This window comes from Ictidomys tridecemlineatus, chromosome 7 (assembly GCF_052094955.1).
Source record: "Ictidomys tridecemlineatus isolate mIctTri1 chromosome 7, mIctTri1.hap1, whole genome shotgun sequence".
NCBI classification, from domain to species: Eukaryota; Metazoa; Chordata; class Mammalia; order Rodentia; family Sciuridae; genus Ictidomys; species Ictidomys tridecemlineatus.
Window position 1 is genome coordinate 153,579,424 of NC_135483.1, and position 23,944 is coordinate 153,603,367.

Consider the following 23,944-nt stretch of genomic DNA (forward strand, 5'->3'; position numbering starts at 1 on the left):
AGTTGTTTAGGGCCTCACTAATTTGCTGAGGCTGGCTTTAAACTTGTGATCCTTCTGCCCCTTCTGAGTCTCTGGGATTACATGTGTGCGCCACCACACCTGGCCAAGAGTTAATTTTTATAAATGTCACCTGTTTATCAGTGTCCTTGTTATTTATCTATTTTCCAAATATACACCATAATAACAATTTTCAGATTTTTAGTTTATTTCCTTTATTTTTATAATAATAATCTTTATAACATTATTTCGTAACACTAATTATTAAAACAACACTCCAAGATAGTGCTATATTGTCTTCTTTATCCTTATGCGGAGACTGCGTCATGCAGAGACCAAGTCATGATTGGAAGCCACATCATGAGCCCCAGATCACCCTAGAAACAAGAGCGCTTGGCATCCCATGAGACTTTCTAAAGTTGCTTTCTGTAATTGCATATTTATCCTCAGTAACTTCCCCAAGAGACAACACTCCCTTTGAAAGGGAGACATAAAATTTGATAAGATAACTCAGGAAAGAATCCCTGCTCCAATATCACATTCTTTCTTTTACTGACTCAAGTCAATACTGTTTACTTTTGTCCTTTTCCTCTACTCTTATCCTTTATACCTTTCATAGGATTCTGAATATGAACTTCAGAAAAGCCTCATAGAGGCTAATTGCTTTTGTCTTTCCTTTGTTTTCACCCTGATTTCAATCATCTGTCCTATATTTTATAATCTTAAACTTTCAAACTATAGAACAATATATAATTTATATCCATGTACCTTAATTTAAAAAAATAAGAAAAATAACAGTAATCTCTCATTTAGTATGGAAAAGAATAGCATAGCATTTGCTAATTTAAGACAGCTGTTACAAAAATAATCAGGCATAAACATATTCTATGCCATGGGACACTTCAATGGCAATATATGCTTCAAAAGTACACAGCTCACTAGAATCCTGGTGATGACACATCTGTGAAAAGGAACACGTTCAAAAACACAGGAAAAGACACAAGGCAGAATAAAGACAAAAGCAGAGTAAGCCATTTGAACAGGTGTAACATTGAAACATGACAAATTGGCAAGCCAGCTGTTCTATTCCTCCTCCTACAGCCCCGTCCAAGCATTCGTTGATATTTGAAAGTTTCAACCAAAAAGAAATCACTATTAATCCAAAGAAGAAAAGGTAACAATGTCCTTTGTCTGCTTATAAATTGCAGAATATTTTATAATCTTAATAAATACATTCATAAATTGTTAAAAAAATACAGTAGAAATATTACAATTGGGCTCCACAAAAGCTTTTTAAACACTAAGACTTCTCTTAAGTGACAAGTCTTTATTTAAAACATGAAACTAGAAATGAGAATTGACAGTGGAGTTAATCTTTATATTAGTGACTTTGTGAAGTTTTGTTAAAGTGAATTGGACATTGTTCTCCACACCATTTCCACATAATTATCATATCCTATTTTATTTTCTGTAAATATTTCTATGTATTATGAACAAAAATGGAACAAGAATTTCAAATTTCAGATGAACTGTTTCTGAATTTTATCCAACTTGGAACCAACCTAGTTATAAAGAGAAGCCTGTTTCTACTTTGATACCCATAAAGTTCAAGAGCAAGATAGAAACAAGACATTTTCATATTAGCAAACCACCTCAGGGTCATGGAAGAACGCAGAGTGAATCTGCGCAGTGTCTATAGAAGGGTTCCTGGAAGCCACGCTCCTACAAGGATGGCCAGCAATTCCTTAACTATGCCCTGAAGTGACCTACATATCTCCCAGTGAACTCAAATTAAACGTATCCTCTCTCAGCTTCCCCTTGGCAGGATCTGAAAGTGTTGCAATCACTCTAATACCACCCAGCTCAAGGGAAATGTGATAGAAGAAGTCTCAATGGAAAGAAACTGATTGTGGTTAAAATATGTTATTTATAAAAGTTGTACAAAGACTTTGGGCCATATGAACAATTACTAGAGCCCCGCCCAGGACCTTGGAATTGGCAGAACCAGTGGGGGGCCCTGCAGTTTAAACAAGGGCAGGATAATTTAAACTGGTAGAAAAACAGGCTCCTAATCTTGTTTTAGGCCAATAAGATGTTGTGCAAATAGAGTGAATTTTCACTTCCTCTCTTGCTGAGCAGCCTGATGGGCTATATTCTTAAATTTTACCATGACAATGCGATGTATTCTCTCCTGAAGTTGATGTGAACAGGATTTTCTGAGGATTGGGTTAGCTGTTATTACATTTTGCATTTGCTAGGTGTTTTAACTTCTCAAATCTCTCCTGGTTTAGGAGTTTGGATCACATAATTCTCTGTACAGTCAGATCTCTGGAATAAAATGTTTTCTTGTATTTGTTCTAGAAACTCATGGGTGGCCCTAACAACCCATTTAATTCCTTTGAGCTCTGCTTAGAACAGACAATTCAATGCAAGAACAGAACCATGATAACATGTAGAAATTACAATGAAGAAACTTTTTTTTTTTTCCAGTTTATTGTATTTGGGGCATTGTTCTAATCTCTTAGCAGGAAATATCTTATTTAATCCTTGCAAGACCCTGTGAAATATGCTTCTTATTCCCTCATTATAGATGAGGAAACAAAGTCACTGAGAGGTTAAAAACAAAACAAAGCAGAACTTGCCTTGAGATACACAGCAAGGGTAGAGCCAAGATGCAGAGCTGGCTCTTTGAGTACAAAGAATACAAAGCCATGCAGTACCAGAGTACACTTCAACACAGTGTGTCATGCATGTCCCTAGCATGTGGAGGGTGCAAGAAAAGAAAGTACACCTGCCTTTGAAATTTTCTTAAAGAATATTAAAAAGAAAAATGTATTGGTGTTTTAACTGACTCTCTTGTGGGACAAGGCACAAACCCAGAATTTGACACTTGGTATGTGCTTTCTACACGTCAGGCTAAGCATATTTTATACATTAACACATTTAATACTTCTAAAATCTTTAAAAAATCACTATTTGTTATTATTTTTAAATTGATAATTAATATTTGTACATTTGATTATGGCATATTATCATAATTTGAAAACATCTAATGATCAAATCAGAGTAATTAACATTTTGAGTTTTTGAAATATCATCATTTCTCTGTGTTGGGAACCTCCAAACTCTTTCCTACTTATTTTTAGGTGTATAATAATTGCTATAGACTCTTGATAATCTATGGTGAATAGAACATGAGAAATGTTTTCCTTCCTCTATATTTTGATATCCACCCTCCCACTGTTGCCCCTACTCACCCCTCCTAGCCATTCTACTCTCTGCTTCTGTGGGATCAACTTTTTATTTCCCACTAATGAGTGGGAACATGTAGTGTTTGTTTTCCTGTGCCTGGTTTATTTCACTTAGCATAATGTCTTCTGTGCTATCCGAGTTGCTGCAAAAGACAGGATTTCATCCTTCTATGGCTGAAGAGTTTTCAATTGTGAACATATGTTACATTTTTTTTTATCTATTCATCTGTGGTGAACAATTTGATTGATTTTGTATCTTGGCTATTATGTATGTAAATGCCATGAGTGTGCAGGTATAGCACAATGATTTCATTTTTATTTGAATATATGCCCAAAAATATAACTGCCAAATCATATGGTAATTCAGTTTTTTGAGAAACCTCCATATTCTTTTTCATGTGGTACCAACAGTGTATGAGAAACCCTTTGTCCATGTCTTTATCAACATTTGTTATTTTTTTGTATTTTAGATGATAGTCACTCTTACTAGGGAGAGGTGATATCTAAGTGTTGTTATGATTTTCTTTTCCCTGATGATTAGTGATGTCAATTTTTTTTTTAATTCAATGCTCACTAGCCTTTGTATATCTTCTTTGGAGGAATATTTTTTTCAGATAATTTGCCCTCTTTTAAATTAGACTTGTATTTTTTCTACTGAGTTATTAGAGTTTCTATATGGCCTGGATATTAATCCTGTATGAGATGAATAGTTTGGAAGCATTTTCTCCCATCATATAGGCTGTCTTTAACTTATCAATGGCTTTATTTGACATGCAAAAGATTCTTAGATGTAATCCTATTTGTGTAGTTTTGCTTTTTTTGCATATATATATATATATATATATATATATATATATCTTGAAGTGTTTTTCCTATTTTTTTCTAAGCATTTCAAAGCTTTTTTACATTTAGGTCTTCAATATATTTTTAGTTGAGTTTTGCATATGGTGAGATGTAGGGGTCTCCTTTGATTCTTCTGCATTTGTTTATACACTTTTCCCATTTCTGTTTATTGATGAAACTGTCATTTCTCCAATTTATGCTCCTGGAACTTTTGTAGAAAATCATCTGGATGTAAATATCCATGAATATGGGATATCTTTCAATAGTGTGTGTGTGTCCTCTATGATTTATTTATCAGTTTTATAATTTTCATTAGAGATTTTTAGCTTCCTTCATTATTTGTTTGCATGCATGTGTATGTGTGCTCATACATATAACAAATGGGATTTCTTCTGTTTTTGTTCATTTTCAGACAGTTAATTGTTGCTATAAAAGTCACCATTTTTTGTGTTCCTTAGAATGACAGACTTGAGGCACAGAATGATTAGTTTAATTGCCTAAGGTCACAAAGCAAATAGACGTACAAGTGAAATTTAAACCCAGGCAATCAATTATCAGAATTTATCCTCTTAATTATTATATACTTTTGAGAATGATATTTTCTTAGTTGCCCTCCTAATTTATCAGACCCATCTTCTCTCTTGTTCTGTGCCCCAGGATTTTACATCTGGGGATGATATTTTCATTTGTACTTTATTGCCCTCTGACATTGGCGGTATTTGGTAAAAAAAAAAAAAAAAAAAAAAAAAAAAAAAAAAAAAAAAAAGATCAGACTATGGAAGGAGGGAGAAGCTTCAGTATTTCTTCTGTTGCTCCTTCTCATTGATGCTATGGTTGTATGCTGGATTTTTCCTGAAACCAAAGCCAGCATTGGTCCTGTAACTCTTTCCAGCACTTGTCCAACTCCATTAACACACTCTGTCCCCTCATTAGGTCTAGCTCTGATGTCTACTTCCTGCTTGGTCCCTGTTACATTGCCATCCCTTATAAAAAGGTGTGGCCTTTATTGCCCACACCTCAAATAGAAGGACTCCAGTGGACCCTAGTCAGTTAAGCACCGTGAGGACATCATTTCCATTTCTGACAATGGAGACCCTGAAGAATGTAACACAGCTAGAAGATTCACAAATATGAGCAGTGCTGAGTTAAAGAAAACCTTAATTACGTACCAGTAAAGCAGCACAAATTGGACCATGGATAATGTAAAGGAGATGTGTATCAGAACTGATCCAGCAACTAAGGGAAAAAATAAAGATGTTATGTTGAAGATTTATGTTTCATTTAACTCTAATAGAAACTGTAGAGAGTCTCTTACTTGTCATTGTAATATAAGCTTCTGGCAATGGCATGTATGCAGGCAGGAATCAGTGGAAATCCTACAGATACAAGAGACCAAAATTAAAAATAGGCAGTTTTCTTTATAGATGCAACTCCTAAAATAGTCATAAAGTATGAAAGTCAGAGGTATTCTTGGAGCAAAAAAAAAAAAATACTGACCACTATATGTTTATTGAGTAAATATTACCTGTATGGTCAAGCAATAAGTACAATGTACTTTTATGTATTTTTATTTTTGTGTTTGTGTGTATGTAGGTGTAAATTTTCTTCTAATATAAGTCATTTTGAGTTGGTGGACCTCAGAGCTTAAGTCCATAAATGTGCTGATTGAATGCCAAAGCCTAGAAGAAATCCAGTATTTATATTTTGTCTAAGAGATGAAATTGGCTAATATTTAGTATACAATCAAAAATGGAAAAATGTGAGCCTGATAAGAATATCTACTATGAGAGACAGACTAATAGTAAGTCATTTTCTGTTGAAAAGAAGGAAGAAAAATGTTTTATACCAGCAATTATGCATAGTTTTAACCTTCTAAATCATAGCTTTACAAAATCAGATGAAGAAATGCTTGATAAAGGTATCTAGAATGTTCTAAAAATTGTGTTTATGCATACACAAACCTCTTTATAGTGGTATCTATTCCTTAAACTTGATCTAAACAGATGGTAAATAAGGAAAAGTTATTTTACTCATGTTTTGGGAAACTAGTCTTGTTGAATTCAGTTTGTGCATTTTATACATTTTAAAATATTTCAGCTACTTTTTAAAATACACCAGAGTATGCCACTGCTTTGCTTTGGGAACAATTCCATGTCAAGAGTTTATGTGGAAAACAAATACATTTTTTTTCATGGCTTTATTCATTTATTGACACCAGGAAGAGACTAGATCCCTAATTCATGATTCTCATTTTACTTTTTAGTCACTATATATTCAGTCAACCTAAACTATTCACTGGTATATTAAATTATATTGTTATTACAAAAAAAATCCTTACACCTCTCAAATCTGTCTTAAACAGTTGAATCAGCAGATGTATGTAGGGGCACTTACCCCAGCCAAGAAAATAATACCACATCAAGTGCTGCTTCTCAGCAAACACAGCCACCACAATGAGTGTGTGCAGGTAAATGCCTTCACAGAGCATCCAGAAGTAGTTGCAGCCCATCAGGTAAAGGTGGATAAACTGAGACACTTTACAACTAACCTGTGGGAAGAGGGAAATGATCTTTCTGTCTTTATTTGTGAATCAACATGTAAAGCAATACTCTATTTTAGGAAACATGAGAGTTTCTGCTCTTCACAAAAATTTCACATGTTAATGGTTAAGATTTGTAAATGCTAGTCTTTATACTTATGGTGATTCTAAATTTTTTAGCCACAGACTCTAAAGATATGTAATGGTATGTCTCTCAGAAAATTCTGTAAACTCCAAATCACTTCATTCATGGATTTGTGTTTCCATAATGCACTCTAGTGACTATGTCATTATAAGTGTAAATATTTCACATGTACTTTATATCTATTTTAATTATGAATTTCTCAATTGTTGCATTCTGTCAGAAAAAAATTTAAGAATGTTAAAAACAATCTATTAAAAGTATCTAAATGTTGCATGCTATTAGTGAAAGTACTTATTAAATAATACTCTAATGAGGTAATTGACTACCTTATCCAAACACAAAATATGAAAGCTTAGTGTGGGCATGAAGAAGAAAAAATATGGTTTCTCTTCCTCTTTTCCTGAGGTTTCCACTTTCCCTCCTCTAGTCTTACAGAAACAAGAAGAGGGAGGTTCAAATATTGGATAATGAAAACACAAAAGCATAAGAGAGAGTTTACTCCCTTGATGAAGGGAATAAACTTAAACTTCCCACAGCAATATATGGCAAATTAATTATCCATATAAACTCTGATTTCCAGTCTTAAATTCAATGAATATTAAGGGAAAACTATCATTGTTCTTGAAATAAAAATCTTTCTTTACAAACAAAGTTAAAATGAAAAGTAGTGGAAAATAAATATTGGGTGTCATAGACTAGTAATAGTAACATTTACATTGGAATTAGCTTAAAATATTTTTACATATTTTATTTAATCCTTGTAACAATTTGGTGAGGTAGGCATTATCCCCAGGCACATATTTTATTAATAAAAGACTGAGTAGAGGAAAAGTAAAATGCTTTGCTAATACACATAACCTCAATCAAAACTACCTTCTAAACATGATTCTTATAATTCCAATTTTACTATTGTACACCATATCACCTGTCAAATAAATATATAAAACCCATTTCTTTATTAAGTATATGTGCAGAATGCATGACATCAAATTTTAAATAGTGCAGCTTTATGTGAAATATAATAGTGTGTTAAAGTCTTCTCAAAGATAAAAGGGAGTTATTCAACTATATCTATAGAAACAATGTACCTCAGCTTCAAAATCTTATCTCTATGATTTTTAGATATTAATTTTATTTTATTTTTATTTAGATATTTGTTTGTCAAAGTAAACAAATTTGCATTAACATACATGTAATACAGTAGAAGTGAATGTTATATTAATGTTCTTTTTATATATGTTCTTTTTATTGAGTTTTAAAAAAATAAATGACAGTCTAATGCATTACAATTCTTACTACATGTATACAGCACAATCATTTTAAATTGGGCTTCTTGATTTCAACAAAATGTTAATCTATAAACTATTTGGATAAGAATTTAGAACATGTTTTAGAAAAATACATTGCTACACATGGCATTGATGATATAAATAAATAATACATTTTACCAAGAAGATATTAAAATAATTAGACTGTAATTTGTGTTTCGTGTATTAAACAAAACATTTTTTGTAACAAACATACAAGGTTTAGAAATTTGCTTTACAACTCTGTGACAAAACTCTGAATCTCCTGTCCTAGAGAAATTCATTCTAAAATGACAGGATGTTAGCCAGTTTTTTATATTGCTAATTTTACCCCAGTGTGTTTCCTAACCTAGTGATTTTAGGGTGGAACATACACAAGATTAAACAATCCGGATGCACATGAGCAAACAATGAAGGGAATTTTAGAACTTTGGAAATTACCCTAAAAACACACATAAAACACATAGGAGAGTGTTGTTTATTGACCCATTGAGTGAAAATCCCTTTCCTTATCTGATTTCAGTAACTAGATAATGTTAAAACACACACCCAAACACAATGACACTACATTACATACACACACACACACACACAAAAAAAAAAAATCCATATCCAAAATTATAGTAAAAACTACAAACATTATGAAATTAGGTAATCATAAAAATTGAATTTATATGTCATCATTGTGTATATTTTAATTAAAATACACATACACAGGCACATAGCTTGCATAAAATATATACAATTATATAAGGCAATTTTAACTTATGTTTTTAAAAAAATGACTTGCAAGGAAACAATCTTAGAATGTTTGAGACAATGAAGGTTTGATAGATCTTTTTAAAATTTTATGTTAATTGAAATAGGACATGTATCATTCATTATATTCCTGGTTTTATATTCTTTTTAAAGTCAGCCTGATACAAAAAGTACAATTCAAATTGAAGTTCCTATTTTCATATATTGTTGTTTCTAGTTATGCAAAGTTAGTCACACTGATTGTTTTTTCACATTGGATGGAGTAAGTGTCATAAAGTCATCATTCCACTGAGTATGGCCATAAAATGAAGTGATAATCTATATAATATGTATAAATAATTGAAATAGATATATTACTCCTTTTACTATTTGCTTTTTATATTTTAGGGAATATTGAGCAATACATTATCTTTCTGTATTGTAATATAGCTACGTATACTCTGTATGTCAGTCCTGAAAACATACATGCCTGTTTACTTAGACACATGCTACGTGCACCAGACACTCATCCCCACATTGATTCTCCCTTGCTTCCCCACCAGCCCCTTGAACCTAAAAGGTAGGCTTCGTTTTACTCACAGGATTTGTGGCCACTAAGGCTTGGTTGTTGGCCACTGCCGTGAAGTGAATGATTGTTACAATAGAGTTACAAACGAAAGAGAAGAACAGATTTTTGTGCAAGGTAATCCTTTGGCAACTTAGACTCCTACAAGGCAAGAGAAACAACGTGTTTTGACATCATAAAATGTTTCTACAATTTATATTAAACATCATTCAAATAAAACACATTTCCAATTCAAAGAAGCTGCTCTAATTTTGTAATCTCCCCAAGATTCACTCAAGATAAAATCTTAATTAAAGTAAACCAGTAATTGCCTCAAACCTAGAGGCAAAGTGTTACTTTAGCAGAGTTAGACATTTGTAAGTATTGAAAATTTCCCATATAAAAACTGTACATAAATTTCTTCTGTTAATATCTGAGCATGATTAGCCTATAAATTCCCTTCCCAAAAGCAGAAACTGAGATTCAGTACAGATAAATTATCAAAAATTTATGTCAGTAATTAATTTGAATATTTTGGATGTCTCTGTTAGATTCTCACACAGATAATGTGCTTTTCATTGCAGTACCTATTCTCCTTGTTTTGTTGTGATGGTAATAATTATGCTGACCAACCACAAAAAAGACATCATTGCATTTAAAATAGATGAATTGATAAAAATGTAGACTCAGCAACCAATAAGGTCTTCTGTGCTTTGCTAATTTTTTCTGCATTGCCCCAGATACACATAAGTTTTTAAAATAGCACCATCTTTTACTGAAGTTCCTTTTATGTAAAACAAAGGAGAAGAACTGTCCATGTTTATGTAGAAACAGATTTCAAGTTAAATGTCATCATTAATGATAAACAACACTATTTTTTAGCTTGGATTCTCATCCACCCCAAGTTTTTCTGCATGACTATCATACCCATACTCAAAGTAAGACTCAAGCACTACTTCATAAGACATCTCTTGAAGGCTTGTTACAGGTAACATTTTAAGATAATAGACTGAAACCCACTTGAAGCTGAATACTTAATGTCAAGTCTGAACATATATGTAGGATACATGAGGAATCATTTCATTATCAGACACATAGAATTTCATTTTGTATATTTTACAAAATAGTATTGTGAACATGGTCATCCTCGATAATCCATCCTGTACAATTTAAGTCAAAAATACCTACTATGAAATCTTTAAGAAAATTTCACCCCAATTTATCACTAGATATCCTAAAATGGCTATCTACTTAGAATGTTAGAATCAGATATCAAGGTTTTCTATATTTAAAACATGAATTTTAGGCTATATTATCTCTGGAATCTCTTCCAGTTTTATGTCTGCGATTCTATAGAGAGCTATAATATTTTAAAGACCATGGAAGCAAATGCAATCTAAATCAGGATTATGGACTGACAATACATGCTTTCCACAAAGTTGGATGGTACTAGTGGTGAATTCTTAGAAAGGTTTCAAAGAAAAGATGGCTCTTAGAATGATCATCAGAGTGATTAGTACAGTCATATACCAGCAAGTCTATGAAACCTAGCTAGAGTCCATCAAAATAGAAAGAGCTGAGTACTGCTAGTATCATATTAAAGAGTCATTTCCTTTTCCTTGGACTCTAAGTGTATAGTAGTAATGAAAGGCAGGTAGGAATCAAGTTTGTTATAAAAAGTTATTGATATTCTATAGAAAAGAAAAAACTTTAGAATTCTTTTTGTTATTGCTGAGAAAATTCCACAATAAAAGAAAGAATGAAATTCTTTTCACTCTCAATGAAGGAATAGTAGAAAATGTCTAATAAAATATATATACTTTCCAAATCATTTATGTTATATGTGGTTTACCATCTTCTATGATGGACATTGTGAACATAAAATTTGATCACATGCTCTTATTTTTAAATGCCTGCTTTGAGATTACTCTATGTCTACAGAGTGCCAAGTATTATTTAGGGACGAAGGGCTTGCCCATTCAAATATGCACTTTTTTTTTGGAGTAGAATTTAAGCAGCTCAATTACCATCACAGGGAAAAATGTCTTCTTTAACTGAGCTATTTTGCCCTTTTCTCCTCAACACCATTATATCTAGGTTCATTGGTTAAGATGTGTGTGTGTGTGTGTGTGTGTGTGTGTGCGCTTGTGTGTGTGTGTGCGCATGCAAACAAAAATTTCATAATTTTCCATTTATGACTGGAATACTGTAAAACTTTGCTTAGACAGCAAATGTGAAATATTTTTAAGGAATACATTGGAATGAAGAAAAATAAATATCAAAGTAGAGGAAAATAAACATAAAAGTAGCAATACATGAAGGCAAAACCAAGAGCTGAAAGACACAGGCTGAGAACTATAATACAAGCAATATTTATATTTTAATTGTGACAATTTATATTATTAATATCCACATGTGAGAAGATTGGAAGAAATTAAAATAAAATGTTACCTATAGTTAGTCAAATACAATTTTATTTATTTGTTTATTTGTTTGTTTATTTTTGTTTTTATTTTGTGGGGGTCAAACCCAGGGTCTCATGCTTGCTGAGTACTCTACTCTGAGCTACAACCCCAGTTCCTAAAAATAATTTAAATTTGCTTTGTGTACACTTAAATGTCCTGCCCTTCTCTATATACTCATTGTTTCTGTTCCTCTCTGAATTCTCACTTTCTCATGATCCTACTCTCACTTCAATCTATCTCAAAAGGTAAGGACTTAAAAATGAGCTGTTGGTATATGTTCTCTTCTAAAGACATGATTATTGTAATTATAGAAACAAACAAAAATGACATTTTGTTTTCTTAATATGTAGGAAAAGGTTCTTGGTGCATTTCTGTTTTGTAGACTTAAACATTGTAATTATGGGCAAATATTAAAACACTTAAAATTGTTTTAAAACTTAATATCAAAACTAAGCAAATATTTAAGACAGGATTCTGGAAACCATTTCATTATAGAAATTGAAAATGTATTTAAATATTTTATGAAATCATCCAAACACTATGATCATCCTAGATAATCCACTCTATACAACCCAAATCAGACATCTGCTTTGGAGACCTTGACGTTGAATGTAGTTTTCCAGATTTCTGAGATAAACTGGACCATTGCCAAATCATTGTCAGGTCATGTTGTGAAAATATAGCTTACTATCCAAAACATTAACCTATTGCTTTAGCTTCTCTCATTTCTGCCTCTAGGCCTGGTGAAACTTCAATAAATATAAACAGATGCTATCTAACATATGGTTTCCATCAGTGTACAGTTGTAAAATGGCTTAGATTTTTCTAGGGATGCATATCATTTCCCTATAAACATATTCATTAGTGTATGTAAGTGAGTTGGTATAAAAAATTAACTTATAAATGAAAAGCAAAAATATATATTGGTAAACACATGATATGTTTAAATGAGACTCTGAAATCCAGGGGTATTTTTCAGTATTATCTTGTAACAAGTTTTACTTATTTTAAAATTTATATGTCCTTATTTTTACCCAAAATATTTAAGGCAATTATGTATACACTAAGAGAATGTTTTACAAAACTTTCTGTTTTCTTCAATTTTTACAATACTCCTTTCTATTCTAGCATAACCGCAAAATAGAAAATATGGTTCATGGTCTGGATTATTTCCATTTCACATTCTCTGCATGCAATTATTTTAGAAAACATTTCAATATGCAATTTCAGCCAGCAGATTTAGAGGCAATTGGTGCAAGGGCATCAACAGCATCATTACATTATATAATGTAACCATGCCTTTTGAATTATCTTTTGGAATGATTAGAAACAGGTAGCATCAAGTCAGGACGTGTGATTCAGAGTGGGTTTCGAAGCCTGACCTGAGAGTGAATCCAAACCCTGCCATCTATTTACAGGATGAATTTGTGTCATCTAAAATCTCTAATCCTCAGTTTCCTTATCTATAATGTAGGAACTTTCATAGAAATAGCTTGAAGGTTAAGTGATATAAATCACACCATATGATCAGCATAACATTCAACCTATGGAGAGCATTCCATGTTAATTTAGCTATTATTTTCTGACATCATTATCACATGACTGATCTTAATCAAATACAGTAATCATTTTTTTGTCACATATAGTAAAAATAGCATCAAGTAATATAAAATTGTCTCTATACTAAAACATATGTTTTAAGTAACTCAACAAAACAATAAAGACACTGTGATTTTTTTGTTACAAAACACAAGACTTTAGTATTAAGAAGATAATTTAGTATTAAGAAGATAATTTCCATATAATAAAATGGATTTAGCAACCTAAATTACTTTCTGTAAAGAATTTCTTCCCTTCCATAATTGTCTCCAAATTACTACATTTGCTATTATGATGACCCTAAACATTATACTATTTCATCTTCAAAATTTTTGCTACTATTAAGGACAAAATCTGCATTGGTTTTCCATTTGGTTTTGAGTTGATCTAAAAATTTCAAAACTGCTTTTGTCAACACTAATTATGAGCAAAACACATCATCAAAGGAGTGAATACAAGCAATACAAATATATCCCAGTTTACAAAGTGCTGCTTTCTCATTCTAATTGATCTTATTTAATAAATAAATGTGCAGGTCTTTTTTCCAAGAAGACACAAATCATATATTTGAAAGGAAAGTTCATACCAGTCTGAACACTACTGGAAAGAACAGGCAGAAAGCAACAAATTTACTAAAAGAGTAAAATCAGTATTTCTATGCTTTGTCTACTGAATGGAAGCTGCAGCTGATAGAGTCATTTGACTGTTCGACAAGGAATACATATGAACTTTTTCTAATTGCTGTCTTTTGGAGGTTACTTGTGATCCATGGACAGATTAGAAAGAGCATGAGTGTTTCTACCAAGGTACTACAAGACAATCCCCCTGGAGGAGAAATGGTAGCACTTCCTCCATAATGCCCTCTTGTTCCCTGTCCTTGCTTTGTAAAGCTTCTGATTCAATGTAAATGAGAGTGCAGGGCTGAATGGGGAAAGGCCCTGTTCATTTTCTGTGGCTAACTGCAGTCCTTCCATTTATGAATTGCCTTCTTACCAGTTCTGTTTCTAGTTTCCCAATAGACAGGAAACAGAGAAAACAGGAAACAGTCAGTCTTTCTGAACCCTCATTATCATTATACCCTAAAAACAATCAAATGAACACCCTGTTAGAAGCAAAATTTAGAATAATAGGGGCTAACATTTCTTGAGCCCTTATTACAATGCAGGTACAGAATAAAGAGTTTAAAGTCTTTATCTTATCTCATAACCCTGTAAAATATCGTTATCCTTTAATGAAATTCAGGTAAGTCGCTCAAGATCCTACTCTTGGTGATCTGTTGAATTTGAATATTGACATTTTAAAGGAAGCCATAGACTTTTATCTACTTAATTATTTAGTTACTATTTACTGTTGCACACTAATCTACTGGGAACTGTTACTAGATTCTGGGGAAACTGTCAGGAATTATACAATTCAAGACCCTGACATCATATTATTCTTACTAACGTGAAAAACAAATAGGCATATAAATTTAATAGCATGATTCTCAATGTTGGTATGTGCTTTTTAGAAATTAAACAGGATCATCAGAGAGACAAAGACTGGGGCGTGGTGGCAGGGGGAATACTTAAGATAGAGCTAAAACGAGAGAAGATAGGAGAGAAAATTATTATAAGCAAAGGAAACACCCTGAATCAAAGTCCTGAGCTTAAATTTTTCGAGGGGTCAGAACAAAGTGTCATAAGACATTGTTCCCCCCATCCTTACATTCTATAGATGAAGAAAATTAAATTTAAATAACCTAGTTTACAGAATGACTTCTTTATTCTGAAGTTCATACTGTCTTGGGTTACATTTTCTTTCCTGCCTACCACTGGAACACTGTTTTGTATTCTTTATTTTTTCTTATATATATGTCTCTTTGATTTAAGACCTTCTCAGTTTTTGACATCTTCACTTCCCATCTGCATATTTTAGCAGCACAATATCCAGTCATTCCTAGTTTTTGTAGATCCTAAATACTGATAGAATGCTATAGTCTTGGGGACTTATTTGACTTCTTTTCTCACATGTGGTCATATCTGTGGACATGATCTGAGAAAAGTAACTATGTATGCAAAACTGAAAAAACAGATTGTTAAATATAATTTTTGGGAGAAAACGGTGCTCTTTTCTAGTCTCTCCTTAAAATTATAAAGTGTTGAAAAAAAAGTGTACAGTTTTTGTGTCAAGAAATAGACTAACAGCTTTGTTAAAATGATTTATTGTCATTATGTTCCTGTTAAAACTTAGGCACATTGTTATGGTTTTTATTTGTTTATTTGTTCATTTGTTTTGGTATTGGAGATGAAACCCAGGGGCACTCTATTAATAAACTATATCCCAAGCCCTTTATATTTTAAGACAGGACTCAGTGACTTGCTTAGGGCCTTGCTAAATTTTTGAGGCTAACCTGGAACTTGAGATGCTCTTGCCTCAGTCTCCTCAGTTGCTGGCATTATAGACATGTCTCACTGAGCCCAGAAGTACTTGTGTTTTAATTTGATTAAGAAAAATAGATGAAATGTACTATAAATAAGTTGCATATTATGAAAATATTAATACAAATGGACATATGTCACCTTTAACATACACTTATATCTTTAAATCATACATTTACTGTTTAAAGTAAGTTCAACTTCTCTCATTCAGTTTCTATTTTATATTTCCATATTTGAAGTTTCCTCTATTGGCCAGTAATACCTTTTACCTTATAACAGAATGGGCTTTGTTAAAGCAAACCCATTACTTATTGCCCTCCTCTGTCATTTCAAATCTCATACTCTAATGTGGAAATAAAATTATTTTATTATATAATTTCAATTTAAAAGTTTTCCAACCAACACTCACATTACCTAATAGGAATATTTTCAGTTCTCATTACATTCAGTATGAAGAAGATGACTTTTTCAGTAATTGACTGCAAATAACTAATTTGGAGATAGAATAAGTATGGTTTAACAAAATATTATAAGAAAAAATATATTTAAGTAAGCAACAGCCATGTTAAGCTGATGGAAACCTGGAAGGTATGCACACAAAAGAATAGGATGTTCATCAGGATCTCAGTGCATAATGAACTTCTAAATGAAAAATCACACCATGGAGTTAACAAAATAAGAATAATGGTGAATAGGCTTTGAGAAGTATACTATTCAGGGAACTACTTTGAATGCAGCCCTGTTAAACTTCTGACAGTGCAGATCTCCAGGTTCTGATTTACCAAAACAGACGCATCAAAGTCATTTGTACAGAGAGAGTCAATGTAGGATTCTCTTAACTAGTTAGCTGTGCTCAAAATGAACTTAAAGGTTGAATCATGCATAGTTGTCAGGAGAAAAATTATGGCTCTGAGAAAGAACTATACTTGCTTTAACTAAAAATATACATGAAAGTAGAACTGTGATGACAGTTCACAATATTGATGAAATATATTCAGATATAATCTAAGAAAAGAGGTGAGGGTTTGTATCAATTGTCTTGAAAAGCATAAATACAAGTCCTTAAGGGTTATTTTAACAATTAAGGTGAGAAAGCTCTGGTCTACAAGCTGGATACAAATTTTTTTTGGCTGAATTTTATTTGATACCTTTGGCAACTCCCTAGAAAAGATATCATTAATTCTATAAGTGCAAATATGCAACTTGCCTTTAACATTGTTTACAATCAGTGTCTGAAATGTCTGCAAAGATGTGTGTAGTGGTAAAGTACTTGTTTAGAATGTACCAAGGTCCTGGGTCCAAACCTTTAGCGTCACACAAAAAAAATATTAATTAATTAAATTTTTAAAAAGAATGAAATGTGAGCAAAGATGTTCTTTCACATACACCCCACACACAAAACAAAGAAACAAAAAGAAAAAGAACCTCTTTTCCTCTTTTTTTCCCATACAAATCAAATATTATATGCTCTCTTTCATGTGAAAGAAGATAGAGAGTTTTGTCTGGGTTGAAAGTAAGAGCAAGTCTTGCTATGCTTTTCAGATTTTAAACAGTAATTAAAACATAATTTGTAACTAATTCCAGTAAAGTTTATTTATTTATTTTATCTAAAGGGTTCTGCTTTGTTTTTCCAAGGATTATTATGAGTAAGAGTCATTGCCTCTCAGGGCTTGGCAAACCCCAAAGTTATGTCTCTCTCTCTCTCTCTTTCCCTCCCTTTCTGTTCTCTTTCTTTTTATCTCCTGCTCTGACTCTTTCCTTTAATTGGCTCTAATATAAAACAAGTATATCTGGTGAATAGCGCTTCATGTTCTCTGTTTCTAATTTAAAGCATGGATGAGTAGTAGATTTTTCTCTTCCCTTTCTAAACACAAAATAACAAACAGTACCCTAAGTCAACATTTTGTATAGTTCTTGTTTTTTTATTAGGGTGGATCAGTGACCCTCAATTACCAAAGGGAGAAAAAAAAATTCTTCTACCAAAGACTAGACAAGGATGACTGCAGCATGAGGAGCTGGATTAAGAAGCAAAAAGAGTATGGTGATAGATTCTTGTTTTTATGCACAATGACTTTATGTGAAACATCAGCTCATCTAGGAACTGTTTTCAGGTAAACTGGAATAAAGCTGGTGATTACTGTTTCCCCTGGGTTATTTTTGAGATCTGGAATGACCTCCCAAATCTCCTATATTTTGGTCCCAATGCTGCAATAATGCAGAGGTGGGGCTTTGGGAAAGTGATTGGATCATGACAGCCCTAACTTCATCAGTGGATTAATCCACCGACGAATTAATAATTTGATGGCATTATGGGAAGTTGTGAACATTTTAGGAGATGGGCCTAATTGGAGGAAGTAGGTCACTGGGGATATACCCTGGAAGGATATTTCTTATGGGCTCGCTCTCTCTCTCTCTCTCTCTCTCTCTCTCTCTCTCTCTCTCTCTCCCCCTCTCTCTCTCTCTCTCTCTCTCTCTCTCTCCCTCAGTCTCTCTCTCTCTCTCTCTCTCTCTCTCTCTCTCTCTCTCTCTCTCTCCTCTCTCTCTCTCTTCTCTCTCTCTCTCTCTCTCTCTCTCTCTCTCCCTCAGTCTCTCTCTCTCTCTCTCTCTCTCTCTCTCTCTCTCTCTCTCTCTCTCTCTCTCTTCTGCTATGAGCTGAGCAGTTTTCATTCACCACACCCTTCTGCCATGATGTTTCTCCCTTGGAGCCAGCCAATCATGGACAGAAACCTATGAAACCATGAGCCAAAATAAATCTTTCCTCCTCTAAGTTGTTTCTCTCAGGTATTTATCACAGTGACAAAAAGCAGACCAACATACCCTGGGGAGCTTAATGAGCCATTCATTTTGAGCACTTAGTAAGGTGGCTCTGATCCTTCAGTTTAGCTGCAGTCTCCCAGCTTGTTTCACTCAAGTCACTTCTACTGATTAGAATTTTAGAGTCTTAGTCTTACTCTTGTTGTTGCATTTGAAAAAGGCCAGACAAACTCAAAGGTTTTATTGAAGGTCACAGAGAAGGCATGAGAAAGTCAGTCCTCAAAATCGTCTCCAAAGCCAGTTCACATCTTCATTCCACAAATCTGAGTGTGTCTACTAAGTGGAAGGTACTATGCTAAACCCTGGGATATATAAAGAGACAAAAATCTTCTGGAGCTAATTATGTGAAATTCTTCCCATTCAACCTAGTAGCTTTCCTTGTTTCAGTAGATGGTTCTGTGCATGAAGAATTAGAAGTGTCTAAATTCAAAGACTACAAAATTCTCTAATGTGTATTCAACCATAGGGTCAACTGCATGGTATTTTGTGGTCATAAATAAGTTGGATTAAACTTCTCTGACTAATTATTGTCAATTTGGCTCACAAAAAGTTTTCTTCAATATTTACTTATTTTTTCATGATTATTATAACAATTTCTTTCTAAATATGGTGCTTCTAAAACTAAATACTTTGCACTTTACTTTTGTTTTTAAAAATACAATTGGCATAATATTCCTGCCAGGGCTAAATATCTATTCTAAAACATTTTAGGGGATTAACAAGGAAGAGTGATAACAATTTCAATAGTAGATAAGTTTGTTTGTTTGTTTGTTTGTTTTTGGTGGTACTAGGGATTGAATGCAGGACCTCATGTATGCTAGGCAAGTACACTACCATTGAGCTATTTCCCAGCCTTATAGATAACTTTTCTGAACCAGACACTGCTTAGTACTGCTTTGCACTGATTATACTGCTATTATATCAATCATTATCACCTATGAAGTAGATACTAACATCATCTGCATTGTAAACATGCTAAATTGAGGTTTAGAGAAGCAAAAGAATGTGCTTCATATGAAACAAGTAAATGGTATGGCAGGAGCTGGGAGCAGTTGTGCATGTAGAGAACACACTTTCTGGCAGGGGTGTCTAGACATATAAAAAGCATTTTAAATGCCATTCATAGGTCTGACCTGAAGAGCATTTCTGATGTCTTACCTAAGGCCTGAGAGTATATAATAAAAAAGAAAATAATTTGTAGCTTTGGTTTTTCTGTTAAAATTATCCATTTTAAAAAGACAGTTTATTCAAATAAAATGACAAAGCCAAATAGAAAGATTGGAAGGAATACTGGAAAAGATAGGTAATTACTTAGGAAATAATTTAAATTAGGTATTAGACTGGATAATCTTTTCATAGCTTAAGGTTTACAATTTCTACTTGTTGAAATTCTACCCCTCATCAAAGCATTTGTTTCTATGATAGTATCATCTCAGGAATCCTTTTATTCTGTGAGTCAGAATCATTCTTTCTTCCCTCACTTTTTCTCTTTGTAGCTCCATAATAGCACTTAGGGCTTTGTTTATTTGTTTTAGCTTGCATTACTATCATATAGAGGTAATGCTGGGTGACTTCTGAAATGTAGTCCATTTGCCTAGATGATTGATGCAGCCTAATGAGGACATTAGGAAAGCCTACCATTTATTGAACAGTTCCTAAATGGTGGATTGTGTAAGTCTACTTTGTTCAATAATTTTAGAAATAGCACGACCCATTATTTAAAAAAAAATTAAGCTTACTTAAAAGGAAAATCAGGTTAAGACGACTATAAGTAAGTGATGATAACAAGATTCATATATGGTTCTAATCATGTCTTAAAATATCCATTAAAATCTTTATGCCAAATTCAAGTATGTACTTGTACTAGATCACCACTGAAAGATTCCATTTTTATTCCACTATAGAAAACGAGCAGTTATTTGTAATTTCAGTATAAACTTTTAAGATAAATGAGATGATGGAAACTATGTTTTATTTTATATGAAAACCAAGGCACAAATTTGCTTTATTGGCAAGACTGTCATATGTTTTAATAAGATTTTGCTTATTTAGCTTGCTATATACATGATTTTTAAGTTTGGAAAACTTAGCAAATAACAATTCATATATTATTTCATACAGGGATCTTTATTTTATTTTGAAAAAAAAAACTTGTTCTTTTTCTAAATAGCAACATATATGGAATATATGGACAGCATTTGGAATGACATTAAATTTCTGGACTCCCTTTAGGAATAAGCAAGTGTCTACAGATTGTATCTTTAATGTACTTAGCAGGTATATAAACAATTTCAACTTTAAAAAAAAAATTCTATAGATAAAGTAATTCTGAGATTTCAAGCTTTTAGCCTTCAATTGAAATTTAAAATGCCTTGTTAATATTATTTGAATAGCATTTGTTTTTGAATAAACTGTCTATAAATATGGATATAAAAATATTGAACCAGTCAGGCATGGTGACACAGGCCTATAATTTAGCTACTCAGGAGACTGAGGCAGAAGAATTGCTACTTTGAGGCCAACTGAGCAATTTAGCAAGACTCCACCTCCCTCCCTCACCACCCACTTCTCTCTCTATATATAGATATCTCCAGATTTTCATTTAACTTCTAATCAATGATGGTGTTTGCCTATGTAAAAGTTTACCTATGTAAATTGCTTTTAGCTTAAAAAATACCTTCACAAATACAAGATTCCTGTTACTGAGATTATATATTTTAAGAAATAACTCATCCTAAATTCTAAATAGGTGCTTCATTCATAAACTCTTGAGTTTCAAAGGATCACTATAGATCATCAAGTCTAGCCATGAACCAGTATAGAAATAACCCACTTCAACATGTCTCATAGGCTGGCATATAATTTCTGTCATTATATTTTGTTTAGCTGTTTGATTTTACTTTTCTTTTGTTTTCAAATATTTTCATCTCTCTTTGTTATTATGCAAACTTCATTCCCAGTTAAAGTCATTTGGATTCTTGAAGTCATATGTTGTGCACTCTGTATGCTGTGATCAGCTTATATTATTTTCTTCAATTTCTTCACCATCCTGATAAACCAATTTTTATGAACAGTATTTTCCTATTGCACTGAGAATGGGGTGATTGAGTGTTCTGATTAGAGATTCGGAATTAAGCATCATATGTGTACTAATGCAGTCTGGCTGGTAGCATTGCTGTCATTGGTAGTTCACCATTGTCTCACTAATTCAAAGTGAGCATTTATCACATTAAAGTCTAGAATCTTATACATTAAGAAGCTTTGTTAATTTTGCATTGCACTCTATGGAATTGGTCAGGACTTTACTCCTATCTTTACTAAATTCAAACTGGTCTGGGGAGATACCACAGGGAGTTCTAGGAGATCATTGTTCCCTGACTACTGGTTTTGGCATGTGATATAATTGCTATCCTTTGTAAATTTATTTTTTAGAAATTTAATTTACTTGGGTATTTTGGCTTATTACATACAACATAAAAAGAGATCATTTAGTTATATCACTTTTAATTTGAAGAGATGGTGATCTCCCAAATGGTATTAGAATTTCACCCCATGTCCGCTGTAATTCATTGCAATTTTGGAAATAATAAAGGAACTTAAGAAAATTTCACTGAGGAAACGATGCTAAAGCTTGGCATCATTTAGCCTCATTTAAAGTTTAGCATCATTTTACAACACTAGGGAGCAGGCACAAAGATAAATCAAGGTATGCTAGTGATTTTGATTTTATAAGAATTGTAATAGACTCTCAAAACTTTTAAAGCAAAAATGACAACATGAGATCTATTTCAATCTAAATGGTTGAAAATTTTCTGGATCCATTGCTTGGGAATGAAATGAAGGAAGTAGATTTACTAAGGCTACCTAGGACAAGACTGGTGGTGATTGCAGTAGAGATGAATTTCAGTATGCTGGGTTAGATTGGGAGTATTTCAAAAGGTCTAAGAAGAGGATTTTAGGGAGAAAAAAGGAGGGAAAGGCAATACAAATTATTCCTAAATCTCCTATAAATGCAACTGCATTTCTGGAAGTGTCATGGCTGAAGATAGGTCACTCTGGAAGAAAGCCAACTTGGATTTGGAGGAGGTCAATATTACAAATTTCTTTTGAACATGTTGATTTTGAGATACTTTTAAGATGATGTATTTCAAGAGCCATAAAAAGATATATACCCTTTGACCAAGAAATTCCAAAACTCTGGAATGTAGCCTAAAATAATATTGCAAAATATGGGAAAAGTTATGGCTGAAAATGTCCATTGCAGTGTTTTTTATTAACTTATTACTGTAGATCTGAAAATTTTGTTTCAAAGTTGTTGCTTTGAGAAACTTTGTTTCCATTCTTTAGAAGAGATATTTAAAAAATTTTAGACAATTATAAAAAGATTTTCTACTCCAAACAAAGCATTAATTTAAAAAAACATTTTATAAGCTAACCCTGCATTCAAGTGTATAGGCATAAAATTTTAATAAGCTCTTCATATGCAACTAATGTGACATACTAATTATGAAGTCAGTGACTGAGAATTGGCAGTCTGTTTTGATCAAAAATCTTTCAGTAATTTGTAAAATACAGTATGAAAATGTTAAATCTCTAAGAAATGTTTTCCAAATTTTAGGATAAAAACACTTTTGGACTTTGATATAATTTGATAGAATTGCTCAATTAAATGTTATATTTTAAAAAGAATATAAATGTTTAATTGGTTTTATTGACAGTAGGATTCTTTTTCAGTTTTAAATGGTGCCTAGATACTGCTATTGAAAGTATTCTTATATGGCTGATGTCAAAGATACTTAGGAAGTTATAAATTTATAAAACTGGTGATTCTGATGCAATCTCTACATACTCTAACATTGAGCCCAAGAGGCATATTCATAAATTGTTGGGTTTTTTATTCAATATAGTTCAAATAGCTGATATACAAATGGTTTAAAGACTGCAGTTACATATATGTAAAAAAATCCTACTATCTGATAATGTCTAAATTTGTCTTATTTCAATGTACTACTACTACAGATACACTTGTAGATGCTAATGCTCCAAGATCATCATTGATGTTTGTGATGATAAAGGGAGAAAAGAGAGAAAGAAGACAAGGAAGAAGGCCATAATGATGACAATGGCAATGAAGACACAGTGAAATACAGCTCCTGACTATTCATCACACTCATTCTGTAATCACTAGTGGTGATCAAAATTATGAAGAATGTAGTAAAGGTATAATGTAATACATGCACATAAAGGTATAGATATTGCCT

General features: G+C 32.6%; 1 protein-coding gene and 1 long non-coding RNA gene across 3 annotated transcripts in view; one reads left to right on the top strand and one right to left on the bottom strand.

Moving 5' to 3' along the window:
* The window catches only part of LOC144365583 (uncharacterized), a 411,011-nt gene that overhangs the window by 302,338 nt on the left and 84,729 nt on the right, over positions 1-23,944 (top strand). The window lies entirely within an intron of this gene.
* Calcrl (calcitonin receptor like receptor) overlaps positions 1-23,944 on the bottom strand; it is a 100,736-nt gene that overhangs the window by 10,130 nt on the left and 66,662 nt on the right. For both annotated transcript variants that reach the window (XM_021725777.3, XM_005324393.5), the window contains 4 exons: positions 9,421-9,547; positions 6,486-6,639; positions 5,407-5,467; positions 5,261-5,327 (listed from right to left, as the gene is read on the bottom strand). In XM_021725777.3, the coding sequence (XP_021581452.1) occupies positions 5,261-5,327; positions 5,407-5,467; positions 6,486-6,639; positions 9,421-9,547 (409 nt within the window). The remainder of the gene's footprint in view (positions 1-5,260; positions 5,328-5,406; positions 5,468-6,485; positions 6,640-9,420; positions 9,548-23,944) is intronic.